The sequence below is a fragment of the Phaethon lepturus genome, unplaced genomic scaffold (assembly GCF_000687285.1).
Source record: "Phaethon lepturus isolate BGI_N335 unplaced genomic scaffold, ASM68728v1 scaffold38434, whole genome shotgun sequence".
Taxonomy (NCBI): domain Eukaryota; kingdom Metazoa; phylum Chordata; class Aves; order Phaethontiformes; family Phaethontidae; genus Phaethon; species Phaethon lepturus.
In genome coordinates this window covers 1-20,212 of record NW_010533221.1, presented here as the reverse complement: position 1 = coordinate 20,212, position 20,212 = coordinate 1, and the positions used below count along the sequence as shown (strand labels likewise).

At 40.3% G+C, this 20,212-nt stretch overlaps 1 protein-coding gene across 1 annotated transcript; it reads left to right on the top strand.

Annotated features, from left to right (window-relative positions):
* Nucleotides 1-965: 965 nt before the first annotated feature.
* TRPS1 (trichorhinophalangeal syndrome I) lies at nucleotides 966-18,561 on the top strand. Its single transcript, XM_010285108.1, has 3 exons — nucleotides 966-1,124; nucleotides 4,148-5,076; nucleotides 16,964-18,561. Exons 1-3 carry the CDS (start codon nucleotides 1,088-1,090, stop codon nucleotides 18,116-18,118), a joined length of 2,121 nt encoding a protein of 706 aa, XP_010283410.1. The 5' UTR covers nucleotides 966-1,087; the 3' UTR covers nucleotides 18,119-18,561.
* The last annotated feature ends 1,651 nt before the right edge of the window (nucleotides 18,562-20,212 follow it).

The window sequence follows — 20,212 nt, the reverse complement described above, 5'->3', positions numbered from 1 at the left end:
AACTGATGTGAGGGAGTGTTGGACAGAAAAGTCTGTATCTCGCGGATGCGTGAATTGCCTAGAGTAGCCTTTGCTGGTTTTGAGGGAAACTATATATAGCTATTAGTATTATTTCCACTTTTAAAATAGCTGAGGGCGATCATATCAGGTAAAAGAAACCCCACAGGGTTTAGAGGTAATTTCAGCGTTATGAAAATAAGACACTAAACCCTGGCTTACGGAGCCCAAAGACGAGTTCTGCAGCCTGGGCCTTATCCAGAGTTCCCTCAGCTCGAGAAATCTCTTCATTCACGTCAGGCTTAGGAATTTTTTTATTTTGTGAAGATCACCATTTCCAGTGACGAAAAGGTAGTTCGGTCCCAATGGCTGTTCATCACTCAGCCTCTTCACTGAGAGCCGACAAACATGCTCATTATTGTGAGGGCATTTTTGAGATGTGGATAGTTGCCCACTTAGAGTAACACCAGTAAATTTCTGTCAAGGGGGATACGAGGCAGCCAGCAGATAATAACTTTCAATTGCTGATGGCAGAGCCTGGATATGAACCAGCTATTTGTATTCCTTTATCCATCCCATTATGATGCACAATATCTGTTAATATATGTGAATTTTTAGCGCACTCTTATTTTTTACAAGCGTTGACCCAGCTCATTTTCAACAATTCCTGTAAATTTGTTTTAAACTTGTTTTTTGGTGAACATCACCTCTGAGATAATTTTTGTCTCTCTTTCTCTGTGTGTGTGTTTGTGTGTGTGTGCACAAAAGCATGTGTGTCTGTCTAAGGAGAAGGCAGCTGTGGGTTTTCTCATGTTTAATGGAAGTAGAGAACAGCAGCCACTGTTTGTATAGTGCCCACTAATAGATGCATGTGAATGTACAATAGGCATAATAATGTTCTTAAGTAAAAACCATATTTTGAATGCATAATTTAGGAAGGAAAACCTTTTTTTTGTTTTGTTTTGCAGATAAACAGATCAGCTCTCAAAATGTCTTCTGTGTCTTCCGTGCATCTTCTAAGACAATTGCATTAGCCCGCCTGCTAGTTGACTAATAGAATTAATAATTGTAAAAAGCACTCTAAAGCCACATGCCTTATGAAGTCAATGCTGGGTATGATTTTACAAGTATGTGATCCATTTTTTCAAGTGAAATTGTTAACTGAAAACGTTCTTGGCACACAATAAAACATTGTGCAATCTGTTATTTGTCTTAGAGATAATAATTTCAGAGTGGCTATATTCTTTCTATATCTAACTTATGACTTGCTAGGGGATGGTTTCTTCGATTTAGGAGTATTGCAAATGTAGTTTTATTTACATAATATGTCTCTGAAAAATGATAGTGGTGGAATTTCAGTGACAAAAAAAAAATACTGTGTTTTTTCTTACCGTCCCTTTGAGTGGATATCAAGCAAGTAAATGACAGATGATTTTTCAAAAGCTAAAAGAAAAAAGAGGGGAAAATACTTTTAAATTCAACTTAAGGAAGTTTTTATATTTAAATCAATGTTATCTTCTTTCCTTTCTTTCTCCAAGTGTAGAATACTGCATGAAAAGGCTCCATTAGGCAGATAAGTTTTTTTTTCCCCCCTCCATTAATGCACAGGCTCACAGATATGTCAGGAAAATTTGAACCAAAGTATCTAGATCTGGAGTAGTGTCTAGTTAGCCTGTGTATAGTCCAAGTTTTTCTTTTCTTTGCTTTATAGTGATTTTTTCTCTGTCCTTTTCTCTGTCTCTCTTCTGTCAGTTGCCATGAAGACAGCAAAATCTCTAAACTTTCCTTATCTGCCAAAAATATCTGTAACACAAACATTTTAAAACATTGCATTTAGTCTTGTTTAATTTTGACTGAGGTAACAGTCACGATGTTTACTTTCTCGATTTCTGATTTTTCTTCACTGCGTAGTCAGGACTCCTTTCTCTGTCCTCTAACTGCCACGAACTGCATTTAAACTGAAGTTATTTTGAAAATCATTTGGGATGTGTGACCAGGAGAAAAATACAGTCTTAGCTGAACACCTACCAGAGATGCTCACGAATATTTTTAGTGCGCGTTAACCAAGAGCATTCATGAAGTCCCACAGAGAAGCAGTAATGCAAAAAGGCCAAGGACTATCTAAAGATACCTCGAGTTATGTATGTGCGCAAGTTGTTTGAGTAGGCTGAGTCTGTATTCTAATAGTTCTCTTACCACACCAGGGAATCTTTCCTTTCTCGTAGTTATGAGTGACTTCACGGTTCAGAAGTTCTCGGGGGTGGGGGGGAAGTAAAATTCAGTGCGTACATATCCTGGTAGGTGTGGCTGACATTAAAGAGAAGACACTTGGTTCCCAAGCATGTGTGTCTTCTACAGAAAGGAATCACAGTAGGCATTTAAGAAACCTATTAAGACCACACCGAGTGTCAAAATTTCTGTAACGCGAGCTGGCATTCTGTGTGAAGGCTGTCTCGCTGTAGCCCATGCTGCCTGTGGATCAGCTCAACCACAAAGACAACAGAGGCAGCCCAAGACACAAGTTGAACACTTCCCCTAAGAAGTTGTCTGTTTTTATCAACATAGCATACAGTGCCCTTTCATGTGGAGCAGATGTAAATAAGAGGATGTACAGACGCCTGTTCTTTTATTTTTAACCTTCGTCCCCGGCCGCACTTCTCAAAGTACTGCTTTGAGAAGGTCATCCGCGGCGTTTAAAGCTCTGGACGCAGCACCATTTGGAGTGCACCAGTGCTGCTCCCGGAGTCGCCAGGGAGTCCTCCCTTCACAGCGCGAGATACATCTCCGGTGCCTCCGTAGGCGCCCATCCATGGCTGGCCTGGGAACGGGGGCTCAGGCTTGAGTCTGCAGCTCACACCTCGTGTGTGGTACTGCAGGCTGCTGCCACCGGACCACACGCAATTTGGCAAAGAGAAACATCCATCATTGTATACAGTGTTGGCAAAGATAAGAGCGTAGAAAAAGTTGTAGCACATCTGTCTTCTGCCCGTAGCTAGCATGTGAACACAAACGGATCAAACCAGCTGGGGATGAATATCAAATCCAGAACCACACAGGGGCGAGTGCAGGGAAGTTTTATCCATACATCTTATCTAAGTAGTCTTGGGAAGGTGAAGAGACGTAGTGAACGAGGAATTCAGCTTAGTACCTGCATCGCTTGATTACTTCTTCCATGATCTCCCCTGTCCAGCTAGCAGCTAACGGCGGTGGCAGACTCCTCCTCTCTCTGATCCTCGCTGCTGTCCTGTCTCAGCTTTCTTAAACGGATCCTGAAAGTGTCCTTGCAGACTTAGCAAGAGTGGCTATGTCTGCACGGAGGACTGAGCAGAGGCAGGCTCGGCTGTTTAGATCCATGTGGATTCCAGGGGTTTTTGGGGTAGATCCCGACTCAGCCACGCAACAACGTCAAATGTCTGGATCCAGGCCTGTAAAATTTTATTGGCGACGGGTTTCCTAATAAAGTTAGTTTCTCTTTGCTTGGCAAATAGAACTAATTACATGAATAATGGACTATGGGGCCAGACTCTAGAATATCCATATAATCCTGTTTGAAGTTTATGGGCAGTAGGAGGGAGAGCTTTTGCTCTAGAGAAAGTGGTACCTGCTTAGGAAGAATACTTTCTCTGAAACCTCAGGTTACTTACTCTCCTAAATCTGTTTCCTTCCTAATAACTTGTTTAAGTTCTGCTGGTTATATCTTTTAGGTGTAATTTTGCAAAACTATGTAGTTGTACAGTGTATGAACATTAGACTGCAAAAGTTTATTTTTCCCCTTAGTTTTTAAAAATTATTTTAAAAGAAGCGTTCATTGAAAATTATCTCTGCCAGACTATTATCTTCTGAAAAGATAATGAAACCTGTAATTTGCTCACTCTGCTGGCAGTGTTTTTGTAGGCTTTGAAGTTCTCTGTTTAGTTAAGTTCAGTCTCAGCGTGATAGTTTTTTAAAATGTAAAATTCCAGTTTTCTACATACTGTAAAAACGTGTTTGACAAAAATTTTCTGAAAAGTTGATGTATTCATATAGTTCAGAATGCTTTAAAAAGTGCCAGGTTTATAATCTGTTATATATCTTGAATAATTCTATAGGGTTTTTTGCTTTTTTCTTTTTTCTTCTTTTTTTTTTTTTTCCTTTTTTTTTTCTGTGGTAGATATGGTCCGGAAAAAGAACCCCCCTCTAAGAAACGTTGCTAGTGAAGGTGAGGTACAGACCCTTGAGTCTACAGGTACTGAAAGTGAAGAGTCTGGAAGGAAAAAAGAATTTTCCGCAGAGCAGATGCAAGAAAACACTGACCAGGGTGATGCGGCAGAGTTAAATAACAAGGAGGAACTTTGCACGCATGTCCAAGAGCCATCTTCCAGCATTAAAAAGGACTTGAAAAGCTCAGTGCTGAGTGAAAAGGCTGGCTTCAATTATGAAAGCCACAATAAGGGAGGAAATGTTCCATCCTTCCCTCATGATGAGGTGACAGACAGAAATATGCTGGCTTTCTCATCTCCAGCTGTTGGGGGAATCTGTGAGCCCTTGAAGTCTCCTCAAAAATCAGATGCAGATGACACCCAAGATGTGGTCTGTACCCCGTCAGGAGATGCAGCGGAGACAAATGAGGAGCATCAGATGTCGCCAAAAGCTTCAGATGAAACAGTGCAAGTGCAAAGTGGTCAAACTGATGGCCAAGGCTCAAGCCCGGTCCCCATGGCCTCAAAAAACCCACAAGTGCCTTCAGATGGGGGTTTAAGGCTGAACAAATCTAAAGCAGATTTGTTGGTAAATGATAACCCAGATACGGCGCCTCTGTCTCCAGAGCTTCAGGACTTCAAGTGCAACATCTGTGGATACGGTTACTATGGGAACGACCCCACAGATCTCATCAAACACTTCCGCAAGTACCACCTAGGACTGCACAACCGCACCAGGCAGGATGCTGAGCTCGACACTAAAATTTTGGCTCTCCACAACATGGTGCAATTCAGCCACTCCAAAGACTTCCAGAAAGTCAACCGCACTGTGCTTTCAGGGGTGCTGCAGGACATCAATTCCCAGAGGCCTGTCTTACTGAATGGGACTTACGATGTGCAGGTTTGTATTTCCCCAGCCTCCCCGCTTCTGCGAACTGTCCTCTCCGCTGCAAAGTCGGTCACTTTGCAAAGCCTCTCCTACCTACGTGATTAATGTATATCATACAACCTGCTCAGGCCGTAAGAACCGTTTTGGTCTATTTTAGCCAGGCTTTCTGCAGGTCTGCTGAGCGTCTTGTCGAGTAGAGGAGTACATGGCTTTTTGGCCAGTGATATTTCCGTGTACGATTTAGTCGTCGTGGTAATCAATAGCAAAAGAGCTCATTCGGCAAAGAGGCGAATTGCTGAATTGGTAATCGTATCTGAAGGATTCGCTGTTATGGGAAGAAAAGAGCAAATAATAATGAAAAATAACAACCAGACAGACAAAAGACAGCAGCTGGAAATTAAAAATGTAATCCTAAATTATCAGCTGCCTGGAGTCAAGATTTGGCTTATTGATTCTTTATTAAGATAAAATAAATGGCAAGTCTTGGCAACTCAAAGTTGTCTAGTGCCAGAAAAACAAGATACATAATGGGTATTTGAAAAGTTTCAGAAAGCAACAGTAATCCACAGGTTAGTGGATTCATGTTAGTGAACCTGCAAGGAAAGGACTATTGCCTCAGTTATTTTCTGATCTAGTTGGAACAGGGAAAAAATTACTGATACTGGTACAAAAACATTTTTTTTTAAACCTTATTTTTACTGTGAAAGAATGGACTCAAAAGCTTTTTCATGAAGTCTCTTTTAGTTTCTTATCAGCTAATATTTAATTCGTTTTAAAAAAAATTGATGCTGCTTTAAAAAAAAATGCTCTCATGAGTAAGCGGAGAGATGCAGTAGGATACCTCAATATTCTATGCTATAAAAATTCATATTTGAAGAAAAAAAATCAGTAACAAAGTTTGCATACAAAACAAATTCAAATGTCCATCCAATTTCAAGATCATGTTTGCGTAGGACATGATGTCCGACCTGCTGGTAATCGCCAGACAACACTCCAGGGTATGTTAAAATAAAAAGGTAGAAGGTGGGAAACGTTTAATAATGCTTGCAGAGACTGTAGCTATAAGACAGAAATTTTGCAAAAGGGGTTAAGGTGGTTAACATCTAACTTAGGTAAGAAGCTGAAACCAGAACACAAGTCAGGAACTTGAAGCTTTTTCAGTCATTTAAACTTTTCCTATTTTTTCAGAAACTCTGTAACTTCTTTGTAGAGCAGAAAATCAAATTAAGGTTGTTATTACGCGTAAAAGCTGCAATCTTTGAACTGCTGTCTTAGTAAAAGATCATTTCACTGTCTCGTGTCAGACACTCTCTCCTGTGCAACTGTGATTAGAAAGCAAATACGTGATTTAGCTAAAAGAGGTTAGAAGTGAATAATGTCAGAATGTGAAATGATGGTTTATAATTAGCACATAGTATGATGTTAATACCTGGATTTCCTGCTATAGTTTCAGTTTGCTGACTCTGGGGACAGCATCTTAGAGCAACTGATCCATGCTGTCAGGAAGACATTCAAACTGGAACAGCTCAGGCATACAGTATAGAGGAATTCGAGTTTCTAAACACACTTTCATTTCCTCCAAACAATTGTTTCGTTAGGTCCTTAGTTATTTATAGGAAAGTTTATGCTTGATTAGAATGAGCTGGACACTTTTCCTATGCAGTGCTTTCAGAAATAAAACAGATGTGTGAGCTATCTCTGTTTGAGCTGATATAAGTAGAAATAAAACAGCTGAACCTAGACTATACTTGTCTACTAAACCCTGGCAGTAAGATACTGCAGGGGAGACAAAACGCGGTAGGAAACAGCCCATAGATAATCTACTTAAGATCAGTCTTTTCTCAGACGAAAAACATTTTCCAAAATAGAACAGGCAGCCTATACAATGTTGGCAATTTATTTTAAAGAAAAAAAAAAAATTGGATCTGGACACTTAATTTTTAAGAGTGCTAATTTTCCCTGCCCAATTTGGGAAGCGAAGATTAAATAAGCTTTTGTGCCAAATGCCATACTTCATCACTTGCACATGCACCAGATGTTGATCCAGAACATGTCAGAAGATAAGTAACTGATTAATATTTTTATACTTTCTCCTCCCCCACTTCTGATACAGAGCAGCTTTGTGAGATTCATAAGCACAGTAAAAGAACATTTGAAAATCCCCTTTGCACCCACACATGATTATATTGCTACTATGTCCGTTTTGGAGGGGATTTTTCTCAGGCATCTGAATGGCTGGCATCTCCTGCTGCAACGAGGGGTCATATCGATTGGAGCCCTGGTTAAAACTGGTTCAGTCAAACTCCTGTGTAACATGGAGAGGGAACTTGAACCTGAATAATTGGTTCATCTAAACAATATTATTTTGTATAGGTACTGGGCTAAAGGAAAATAATCCCTTTGTAATTAACTTGAAATAGCAGTGGATGCGGCTTACGGTCTGATTTATTGATCCCCTTGCATTTGACAAACTTCTGTTGTAGCTGGGGTGGAAGCTATCGATGGATTTATGGTCTCAGGCCAGGGAGCTGGGTGCAGAAGCCAAAGGATGAAGACGACTGACTTTGATCTGGCTCACAGTGGTCAAAAACCACAGTATATGAACATTTATAGTAGTGAGGGATGATATTCAGCCCCATAGTTTGCGTTTATAACAAAAGCAAACAGAGGGCAATGGAAAAATGTCTGAGTGCAGAAAAAACCAGTATCTCCTATCCTATCTGCAGACGCAGGGATGTGGTCCCTTTGCCAAGGGCTTAGAAGAAAGAAATCAAATGCATTTTTGGACTTACACCACAGAAGTGAAGTCTGTCCTAGAAAACTTAACAACCCCTTCGCCCCAACCAATCCTCCACCCCCAACCCTAAACCCAGCTTTTAGGGTTTATTTTTGTATTGCAGTCAGCAAAACAGTAGGGATGCACATTTGGCTTCACATCCAGGTATGCAAATGTTGGGACCGTGTTTTGTAGCACCTAAAGAGGATTTGGCTGGGAACTGTGTAAATAATCCAATCTTTCTGGCCTTACTACTGTGTAGACTTTTACTTGATTTGAATATTTAATGCAGCAAGATTCCTTTGCTGCCTTTGAAAATGTTACTTTGTTTTGAAAATCTCCTGTATTATTTGTTCCCATTTTTATTCCTCAGAGGTTTTTGGTTTGTTTGAGTTACAATAAAATCCATAGGATTGGGTAAAATCACTGAGCTGTTTCTGGGAGATTAACTTTCTTGCCAGTATAGATTTCAGAAAACATTTGCTAGCACATCTCTGAATTCCCAGAGAATATGTTAATCAGATTTATTTTATCAGAATAATATTTGAAGTGAGTTCAATGGATCCGCTTTTGCTGACGCCCCTCATTACTTTGTCTTCACATTTATTTAATTGATCAGTCTCTATAGGCAGCTTTGTCTTGCTGGATATTTTAGCCTGTGTATGGCTTTGTGGACGTGTCTAAAGCAGTAGACTTTAGACCAGATCTAAAGACCTCACTTAAAGTAAAATTCAGGTGATTAAGTTAACAGCTATGATGCCTGAAACAATTGCTTTGCTGCCGTATGATTAAGTCACCTTCTGTGTTTGATCTAATGACTCTTTAATGTATATGGAAAGGTCTGGAGACAGGCAAGTTGCTGGCAAGCAGGCAGGAGTCTTTTTTTTTCCATCCCCCAATGTTGTTATGAGTAGTGAGCGGGACAGCTTCAACAGAAAGGCTGGAGAATGCTGTCTTCCACATATCAGCTTATAGCGAAGGGGTAGGACATTGCCTGGCGAGAGAGAAGAAGCGGGCTTGGGTCCCCTCTGACAGAGCAAGGAAAGGAGCCTACTTTTCCTGTTTCCTGAACAAGTGTTCAAGGCATTAGGCTATTGTATAAAAGGGAGCATGACCCCATTTCCTGATACGTTTTAAAAGAAAACAGTGTCCCTCAAAGAAAGGACAGAAACGTCTGCATTCAGGTGAGGGTTTCAGATGGCATGTCCCGAGGGAGAAGGGTATTCGTGCAGCCATGAATAAAGACATATTGCAGTGCTCAGCAGTTCTTACGGTTGACTCCAGGCAGCTTCACATTGTGTGTGCTACCCTTGAGGAGCTTCCTGCTCAGCACGGCCCTGGTTCTGGAGCTTATTGTCACAGACCTACCTTCTCTTACATTCAGCCATTAAAGAGATTCAGATTTAGTCTGACAGTACTAAAAAGTGTTTTGTTTTGGTTTTTAAATCCAGCCCTCCCATTTTGGTTGTTTCATGGGTTTAGATACTAGACTGCCATATAAAATAAGAAGACAAATTTCTGAAAAGCCATGGACTGATAAAAACCATCCAAAAGTTTCTTGATTGTATTTCGGTGAGCCTGGGGGGAAAAAAAAATTTAAAAAGTATCATGTTATCTAACTATCCCAGAGACTAATGAGAGACTGGTGGCTTTTTTTGTTTGTTTGTTTTATGGTTCTATATAATCAGAGTTGTCCTATATCACTCAGCCTAATCCTTTGTCATATATGAATATGAGTAACAGGTTTTCCAGGATTTTCACAGCAACCGAGAGCACTTCTGGATGTCCAGCTACCAGGCAGCTCAGTGTCCTAGAAAGTGGCAGAAGTGCCTACGCACACGGAGTGTGTAAAGCTCTTCCTTTTGTCTCCTTTATAAATCAGTGGTGAGCGCCATATGCCTACACAAAGTTATGTGTGTGTGGTTTTTAGCATTCTGGATTTCAATATATCAAATCTGGCAGCTTTTCTGTTCTCATGTTAGAAGTGTGTGACTAGTATCAAGTCTGGTCTAACTAGGATTCAGCTGAATGAGAACCAGTGGTTTTATTAGTAGCTTCTGCTTTTTATCCTCCAGTCTTATATTAGCAGTTTGAATATGAAGCTGTGAAGGTAAAACTAAAAAAACTGGAGAGGGTCTGTTGGGCTACAGATGTAGTCAACATCCCTTCTCATGTTAAAGGTTTTCCTCTACATTTTTGGTGGTTGTGGCAAAGGGACTCTTGCAGATACGGTGAGAATCTAGACTGGAGGCATAAACAAGTACAGCATTTACTTTTGTACTGGTAACAAATCAAACATTCTTAAAGTTCAACTTTGTCATCAAGTGGGCTTCCTACAAAGCGACATTGATACATAACTAGTTGACATGAGCAAATGAAAACATGTATGTGAATGAATTTCATTTTCCTCACATGCTTAGACAAATGGATCCAAATTTTATATGGTTCGTCTTATTGACTAGAGCTCAATTGTCGATAAAACAGGAATTAGATCTAAATAAACTGACCAGTATTGCTGGATATGACATATGCTGATCTCTTGGACTAGATTGTGCTGCACTAGACCTTGAAGGGTGTGCTAGAACAGAACTTGCATGAAGGTGTGATGTCCCAGAAGGCCCATTTCATCTGTCAGCCATGTTGTGGACTCTCCCTGGGGACTTCCCTGCTTAAGCTGAAGGCTGTCAGGCTACCTTGGGTGTTGCACCTGCGTGTGTGCATACCTGTTTATTTTGAGTCTTATTTCTGAGTCATGCTCAGGCTTGGAGACTGCCTTACACACTGAAAGAGTCACCTCGTGAACACAACAGTCGGTCATCTCTTCAACCACAGACATGAAAAGGTGGAGAAATGGGTGGTGGTAAAACACACACATAGATAGATATACATTCATATGCATGTGCTTGTGTGTGTATACATACATGTCCTTCTTTTTCTCATATATATCTGCATACACATATATGTAGAAATACTATGTGAAAAAGCACCTGTAGTCTTATAGGCATCTAAATTCTATATTGACTATAGCTCATAAGTAATGATTTATATTGTTATATGTGGTAGAAGTTCTTTATATCATTTCTGTGGCAACCTTAGCAAGTTTACTATTCAGAATGATGTGCAGTGATTTACAGCATGTCAGCTGCTAAATAGTGAGTACCTGGGAACATTCACTTGCTCTGTGACAAAAATGTGCTATTTTGTCCTTCTTTCAGTGAGAAGTAGTCTACCCTTACATTAGAGCATTCAGCTGGGGCAGTTATACAACTGATGTGATGTATGTTCACAGCCTCCAAGGCAAAGTTGTTTATGTGTTAATATTCCTTATCTTTATGACAGGGATATCTGGTAGTGTTTGAAGAGAGGTTAATCAAGAAAGTTGGTAAGACTAGTAATAGTCATGGATATATTTAAAGAAAGAAACTGCTAAGCTAGCCCACAGAAATGAAGAGAGCTCAAAAAATGAAGTTACGGGGGAAAAAGGAAAGCAGTTAGGTTTTCTTCTGGTGTAAATCAGTGCAAGTTTGCCTTGAAGTCTGTGAGGCTGTGTGAGTTTACAGTAGCCAAGGAACTGTCTGGTAATTTTATCTGTACAGAGAGAGAATAGAAGGGATGGTGCTTCTTTTAGGTGCTGGATATTAGTCTGCTAGCAAATGAAAAGTCTTGATTCTGTGTTCCTTACTTTTGTTGTTTTTGCACATCTGATTTCCTGACCTTAATTTAAGTCCTGTTATTGTTCTGTCACAATCTTTGTTTTACAAATACCTTTTAAATTCTAATGCCAAAACCATACTGACTTCAATGGCAACAGAATAAATCTTGAGAAGAATACACTCATCTTGAATGAATGTAACCCAATAGTTCGCTTTCTTGTTTTGGTAAGTACAAATAGCCCAGAAAGCCAGGAGTTTGCCCTGAGTCTTTGCCTCACGTGTGCAACATAGTTCTGTCTAAACACAGTATGATAAATACTTTTAAGAAGATACTCTGAAGATTCCTTTAGTTTTACATGCAGAGAGTGAGCGAGTGTGATGGAGTGGTTCTCCGTAGTGGAGGTTAGAGAATTGGGTGGTGTTACACAAACTTGCATGAAAGCCAGGAATCTGTTCTGGCCTGCACGACATGAAGAACTTCGTAAATGTGGGATGGTTAAAATGTTCTGGATGCTATATTGCACAAAGCAAATGAATAAACAAGAGCATTAGAAAATATTTTAGGATTAGAAGATTAAGAGTAATTGGCAAAGGCAGACTGGATGTCTCAGGAGATTGGTAAGGGATCTGGAGCCTTTTACCTCCTGATTAGCCAAAGATGTAACCCAGGTAATCAAAAAAAGAAGATTTATTAATGTTTGATGTTCAAATGCAGATGGTTGGTCTAGTTTCTAATCAGTAGTTGCAGAAGAAGCCACGGGTCAAAGACAGCTTTGCCCTGTGCATGTAAGCCTGGCAGTTGAATCTCTTACGTGGATATAGGCCACTAGTTTCTGCAGGTAAAATTTTCTTCATGAAACGTATGGTTACAGGAGCTGGGAGACTTTGTCTTCCTTGGTAATTTTTTTCATTTTCTGTAAGCATTATTTGTAAACTGCTTTGAAAAGCAGTTAAATTAATTTAAGCAGTCCTTAAATAAAATTTAGGACTGAACTTCGAAAAGGAGGTGGGAGAAGAGGGTAGCATTTGGATCAAGGGCAGATTAAATATCAAAGACACTTTTTAAAAAAAAACTTGAAAGTACCTCTCCTTGCCCAAGTCCATCTGTCCCATGAAATCATTGTATTCAGTCTGACTAATTAAGGTGTTATAGACATATCTGTTGGAAACATACAGTGCAATTACACAGCTTTGTTGAAGTACTTGCAACACGCTTTAGTAAGTACATCTTGAAACATGTCAGTTATCATGTTATCTTTTCTCCTCTTTCTGGCTATTTTTGGAAATGTGCGTGGTGTATGAGGAGATAGCTTAGTTGTATTAACACGTGAACTTCAGTCCTTGCAGTAAATTCTTTCCCAGCCTTTTAGATTTTGATAATTTTCCCCATTAATGAATGAATTAAGAGTTTTGAGTTTCAGGGAGTCTTACTGTGAAATATGTTTCAGTTTAATCCCAGACTGAGACATGGCTTTGAAGAGCAGTTTTTCAAGAATATCAGTGCAACCATCTCAAGCGCAATAATGGAGAACTCATTCTAATAGCCGTCTTCCTCTATACAGCATAATAATAATACCAACTATGTTAACCAAAATTGAGGTGCTGCAAGGAGTAAGTGATAATCCCAAGGTCTCACAAGCAAGTGACAGCAAAAGAAAGAACTAAATCAGGTTTTCACAGTCCAAACAGATGCTTTATAGAATCATAGAATAGTTTGGGTTGGAAGGGACCTTTAAAGGCCATCTAGTCCAACGCCGCTGCAACGAGCAGGGACATCTTCAACTCAATCAGATTGCTCAGAGCCCCGTCCAACCTGACCTTGAACGTTTGCAGGGATGGGCCATCTACTACCTCTCTGGGCAACCTGGGCCACTGTTTCACCACCCTCATTGTGAAAAATTTCTTCCTTAGGTCTAGTCTAAATCTACCCTCTTTTAGGTTAAAGCCATTAACCCATGTCCTATTGCAACAGGCCCTGCTAAAAAGTCTGTATATTAGGTTCCCTTTAAAAAGAAAATTACGAAGATTATTTTTCTTCTGTGCTTATTGAGGGAACTGTTGATCTATAGGTGCTCTTACATTTCCAGTGCAAGCTGTACCTTACTTGTGACTGCCACTAGTTATGTCAACTGGCACTTTGGACTCCACTGCTGTAATAGAATTGCAGAATTTTAGCATTGCTTTTGTTTAGTTTCTTCTTTATGTTCAGGAGGAGTGTGTACTTAAAAAAACCAAACAACTCTGTCAGGGCAAAGCAGGGGACTAGCTTTTGCTGGGATCAGAATGAAATAGGGGAAGAAACACAAGAAGCTATCACTTCTGATACCACACAGAGGTGTGCATATTGATTTCCAGGGGGGTGTGTATGTATGTATGTATTTACTTACTTATTTTCCCATTCTCTTTCTACTTTATTTTTCCTCTTTCTGGGGCAGGTCAGAGAGAGCAGGAGGTTAAGGACAATTACATACCCAGTGAAGGAGTATAATGGCTGTACATAGAGATAGGATATATAACTGAAAAATCTGAAAGTCAAGCCAAGACTCGAGCAGAGTGTGTGAATCCAAACAGTTCTGCAAATGTGTAGACTTCTTCCCAATCTGGCTGGCTGAAAGCTGAAACAGCTTCAGTTTATACCGTCACTTAAAGTGCTTCTCCCAACCTTTTTGCATGGAAACCAGTTTCTTCAGTTCTCTTCAGCTGATGACCCCCAAGGAGGCTTTCAGTGGGTTTTGCTATGCGTGAAAAATGGCTGTTGAGTGTAATAACATTGAGATGACTCTGTGTTACCTTTCACGTACATGCTCTCCTAATAGGATGCATTATTTTGAATTGTGGCAGGGTAGTCAGGGAAATGCCAACCCAATAGTAGCTAATCAATTACATTCCAGTGCTGTAAAGATTGTGTGTGTCCCCTCCATTGCAAGAGGTTAACACAAATAGTGTGACAATACTTCGTTCTATTTTATCCTCTTGTGATGCAGAGAAGGATGTATTAGCATGGGACATAAATTTGCTATGTAGGCCACTAAGCAGGATTAGCTCAAGTTACAGAAATGATGAGATTTACAGTCCACTGTATAAAATGCTAGTACTAATAATATGGTTTTCTGGTGTTCACAAATAAAAGTGTAATTAGCAATGAACAGCAGCTGGGATTATTGTCACTCACCATTTCTAACTGGTGTCCACAGAGTGTCTGCAAAATAGGTTTGTTTTTGGTAGGCTCAGTTGAGAGTAATGGATGTCTTTACTCATGAGAGACACTTAAGGTAACGCATTTTGGCCAGTTTTCTGTGCATGCATAGAATGAACATAAGTGTCTAATTAAATGAGCAAAACCAGATCACCTTGCAACTTGTGTAATCGTGCAGAGAGCTGCTGTTATTTTCTGTTTACCATAATTCCATCAGTGCTTTCTTTAAGTTGTCTTTCAACACCATTGAGACTTTGAACATTGAAATAATGCAGTGGATGGAGACCTGACGTGCCGGATACTGTGGAGCAGGCCCAAATCCTGCTGCTGTCAGTGGATCAGGCTCAGCACGTCTTTGTCTCCAGCTCTTGCTAGCTATAAAATGAATGAAATGAGGTATCTCCTGCAGTACGAAGATCTGTTAAAACATCCCTCTTCCAAAGAACCTCTTCAAAACCAAATTCATAACTTCATACCAGAACTTGGAGCCCCAGTTTAAGTGAAAATGTTAGTACAGCAAAGTCCTAGCTATTTGGCTGCCCGACTCACCATTGCCTGAGATATCCTTCCTAAACAAACAGAAAGCAATTTTCAGTTTACTTAAGACAACGTTTTAAGCAGTGCATGGGAATTGTGCTTGCTTTAAAAAAAGAAAAAAGAATTGGAGACTGAATAGCAGCAGCTCATTATATCATGGTTTAGCAACTCATTGACTCACTATAGATGGTCAATTCTGATGGGATACAGAGGATAGCATCTCATTCTCCGAGCTAAATGGCTAAAAGGCCTGTGTATTATATGCATTTAAAACTGTTTACATTTCATGCTCTCTGTATGTCTTGAGTCTTTCCGTATGGTGTGATACTGAATGAGCAGTGATCACATGTTTTCTCTGTGGCACAGCTGTTGAGGAGGAGAAGAAAAATAATTATACCATTTGCCTAACGCGTTACAACTGAATCCTGCAGAAATGTAGCAATGCACTTACTGGTTGGGAGGATGGAAATCAAACCCTGGCTGGAAATTTTATACTCCCTGTAAGGCATCTCTTGGGTGTAAAAATTGAGAACGTGGCACAAGGAAGCTTCCGCCCATATCCTTGATGTAGTGGTGTAGGCTAGATGATGGCAAAGGAGGATTTTGGGTGTAAAGAGGAATTATCTTCTGGATGCTGTATGCCATTTAGTATTCAGGAAAAGAAGTAGAGCAATGGTGACATTTTTCTCAGGAGATTCTTTCTTTGGCCTTCAAACCAGTTGTACAGGAGCGGCAAATCTCGCCTGATGTCACGGCCAGGTGTGGTGCACTCCTGGGAAGGGCAGGCCTGCCTGCTGTGAGAACATGGGGTTTAATAACATAAGCCCTGGAAGCCTTGTTTCCTTCCTGCAGACCATTTTTGCTCAGAGATCATGAGAACGGTTAAGTAGACCTACCTTTTTTTTTTTTTAATTAGTGATGTCACAGACATGGGTGTGGTAGGTTCCTTTGCCACATGCCATTTTTCTACTGTAGTTTTTCCATTCTTATTTTCCTAAATTGAGCTCTGTGCATGAGAAAGAACAGAAGATTTCCTTGGAGAATGTCTGCACTGAGTAATCTTTGAGAAAACCGTCTTTTGTTTCGGACATCAGCCACTGCGGCTGTGTTAAAAGGCGTCCTGGCAGATACTCGATACTCCTGTAGGAACGGTCTTTATAAAAATTGGTCATACTCCGACCCAGCAAACTGAATTTGTTATTTCAAATTTAATTTTTGTTTGCTCATATTTAGAAAGCAATTCTCTTGGACTGTTAAGTATGAATATGATGAAGACATCTAAGTGTATTGAAAGAAAAAGACTGAGGGCCCGTTCTTGTGTTCCACACCTAGTATAGACTCCCAGCAAAGTCTCCAGTCAAAAGGTTCACAGATACATGAACTTCTATCAATGACATGATGTAGTGACTTAGTGAAGGAAGGAATAGTCCTATTGGAGAACATTGAATTAAGAGCATGTTGTGTACATGTGCTTCAGTTTCCCCAAATGTATGTATTTTTTTTTCATATGGAATATATATTCAGCTATGTAAAACATTTCAAAATCTTGAGCAACAAATGCTAAATACATGAGGGTATATGTATGATATCTTACTACATTAGTACAACCGAAAATGGTGGTGGTGGTTAATGAAAGAGGCTTATCAATTAATTGCTCTCTATTTCTCTTTTTTTTCTTCCTTGCTATTTGAATAAAATCTACGGGGTAGCTAAAATTACCTTATTCTTTATTCACAGGTTACTTTAGGTGGAACCTTTATTGGAATTGGGCGGAAAACTCCAGATTGCCAAGGCAACACCAAGTACTTCCGCTGCAAATTCTGCAATTTCACCTACATGGGCAACTCCTCCACTGAACTAGAGCAACACTTCTTACAGACTCACCCAAACAAAATGAAAGCAGCCCTTCCCTCCTCTGATTCTGGTAAAACTTCAGAGAAAAACTCCAATAAATCCAGTCCTACTCTTCGACCGTGTGATTCTGGAGACTTGGGGAAGTGGCAAGACAGAATCACTGTAAAAGCAGGAGATGATACACCAGTTGGATATTCGGTGCCCATCAAGCCAATAGATTCCTCTAGACAAAATGGTACCGATACAACCAGTTACTACTGGTGTAAATTTTGCAGTTTCAGCTGTGAATCGTCCAGCTCATTGAAACTATTAGAACATTACAGCAAACAGCATGGGGGAAGCCAGGCAGGAAGCCTTCACCCAGATCTGAATGATAAGCTTTCTAGGGGATCTGTCATTAACCAGAATGATCTAGCCAAAAATGCAGATGGGGAGTTAGTGACAAAGACAGAAAAGGGTGCGAGTGTGGCAAAAAAGAAAGACTTGACTAGCAAAGGAGCAGAGGACAGCATGGTGACAAGCTACAACTGTCAGTTCTGTGACTTTAGGTACTCAAAGAGCCATGGCCCAGATGTAATAGTGGTGGGCCCGCTTCTCCGTCACTATCAGCAGCTACACAACATTCATAAATGTACCATTAAGCACTGTCAGTTCTGTCCCCGAGGCCTCTGCAGCCCAGAAAAGCACCTTGGAGAAATTACTTATCCATTTGCTTGCAGAAAAAGTAATTGTTCCCACTGTGCTCTCTTGCTTTTGCACCTGTCTCCAGGGGTGACAGGAAGCTCTAGAGTCAAACACCAGTGCCATCAGTGCTCATTCTCCACTCCCGACGTGGACGTTCTCCTGCTCCACTATGAGAATGCACACGAAGCCCAAGCGTCTGATGTCAAACCAGAAACAAACGCCCTGCCAGGGGCAGAGGGGCCGCTGACGCTCAAGGAGAACAAAGAACACTCATGTACCAAATGTGACTTTACCACCCAGGTGGAAGAAGAGATTTCCCGACACTACAGGTACAGTGCAGTTTCAAATGATTAATGATAGGAACCCAAACAAACAGCCCTCCGTTAGTTCCTTAATTAAATGTCACCGTTCCCCAAATATTTGAGGAAACTAGAAATCAAAATATGAATGCGTATAGATACAAATCCTGACAGCCGAGGTCCAATCCAACATCCACTTTGTTTTGGAAAACCATCAGCTAAGTTGGTGGATTTAATTATACATTTAAACCTGTGCAAAGAAGAGGGAGATTTGGATTTGTGTGTAGATGCTGAAGTTCCAGCGTATTTGAGGTTTGGTCAACTATTTTCCACCCAGAATCTTTTAGATACTATTTTAGTTTAGTTTTTTTACCAGAAAGCTGGCATCTTCATTCAGTAGGGGAACACAAATGGCTTTACTTTCCAAGATAGACTATGAATCCTTTCATGCTCCGTAACAGTGCTTCAATGTACTACCTTTTTGTAGTATTTTCCATTCCCAAGTCCAGCAACACAATAATTAGTTTAAGAGCATTCCACTGCTGTTTTGGTGTTGGTTTCACACTGGGAGCAGACACTCTTTTGTCTGTTGATGTCATCCCCCAAGATCCTTTTGCAGATGCTTATTTTCGTGTTGCTGGTTTACAGTGTCGTTCTATTTATTTTAAATGCTAATGTTCCTATTTGGAGGTGGACTCAGCCAGTCTCCTGACTCAGTCTGACACAATGTCATAGTGGCAGCCAACTCCCTGCTAAACTTCTTGGGTCAGTTCCTGGGCTGTTGTAAACTGGCAGTCCAGTTTACATCAGAGGAGGAGCTGGCTCTTAGGCTTTGTAAAGAGCAACAGTTATGTGCCGCTGCAAAAGCGATGTTAAATATTAGAAAATCATGCCGAATATGTTAATAGTTAAGGCTAATGCGTCAACAACAACGGAAAACTCAGTATCTATCTCATCTAAAAGATCTTTGCGTGGAAGCCAGCTAGAACGAAGACAAAAGAAGATGCATTTTCAAAGCTAAAGCTTTGTTAAAAGCTCAAGAAACTGTGCCACGTTTAATAGATTCCAAGACATCCAAAATTAACAAAGGCAGACTGGGGCATGATACTTTAATAGAGATTAAAGCTGGGGGCATCCAAATGTTGCCCAACAGAGGGCTGCATTGGCAATGTATCAGGAGTCTATTTAAAAAAAAAAAAAAAAAAAAAAAAAAGGAGCAGATTGCTCATCTTTAATTTGGAGTTAGGGCCCACGGAGGATTCAGGTCCCAGCATGCAGTGCCCCAGTTTTGATCCAAGTGGGCCTCAGGGATGTTGTGCGGATTAATTAGTTCATGTTTGTAAACTGCTTTGAAGATGAAAAGTGGTATCTAAGTTCCAAGCATTATTATAGCAGCTTTGAGCCATGCTGTAGAACTCCATAGGCAGCACTTTGTCCGCCGCTGGGGCATGGCACGATCTTTTTTTAGTGGTTAAATAACTGGAAGATTGAAATGGCTCCTTGACTGAAAAAAAGCACTTTTATTTTGCTGCAGCTGGTAATTTAAGTTTTAACAAGCACGCCTAGTTAAAATCCTTTTTCCCAAGGAAAGGAGAAGCCATGACTTTCAAAACTGAGTGCTAAGTCGGGGACGGGGCAGCAGTAGCTTCTCCTTTGCAGGGCTCAGCACCCTGCGGCTCCGGCAGTTGTCACCGGGAGCTGCGCTTCGGAAAGTCAAGAGATGCAATTAAGCATTTGGATCTCAACTTGTTTGTCTAAAATTAGTCTATTCTGTTCAAGACACTCGAACAATCTTATTTTTCTAAGTCTTCAGTCTACGACATTATTGAGTACTCTGAGGATGTTGTGTAATTAAAGCAAAGTACAACATCTCCGTAACAGCCAACTTCTTTCCCTTCCTCCTGCCCTCCCCACTTTTTAATTCGAGTTTTGTTTCTTTTCTACATGTGCTGCTGCTGTTTTTCCTTACTGTGCACCTTCTTTGAAATCACAGAAGTTAGTTCCGTTTGTGGTAGGTGCTCTGTAATGGCCAACACCAGCAAGTTTTTTTGCTTTTCCATGCCTAACCTAGTTTTCATAGTTTTCACTCTATCAAACTAAGACAAATGGAAAGAGAGACTTTTGGGGCACTATAGCTTCTATATTATTA

Bases quoted from the DNA above. Each gene is read 5' to 3' on its own strand.
- TRPS1 (XM_010285108.1), top strand. From the start codon at position 1,088: ATGCCTTATGAAGTCAATGCTGGGTATGATTTTACAA. The intron at 1,125-4,147 runs GTATGTGATCCA...TTTCTGTGGTAG, and splicing joins TGCTGGGTATGATTTTACAA to ATATGGTCCGGAAAAAGAAC. The intron at 5,077-16,963 runs GTTTGTATTTCC...CTTTATTCACAG, and splicing joins ATGGGACTTACGATGTGCAG to GTTACTTTAGGTGGAACCTT.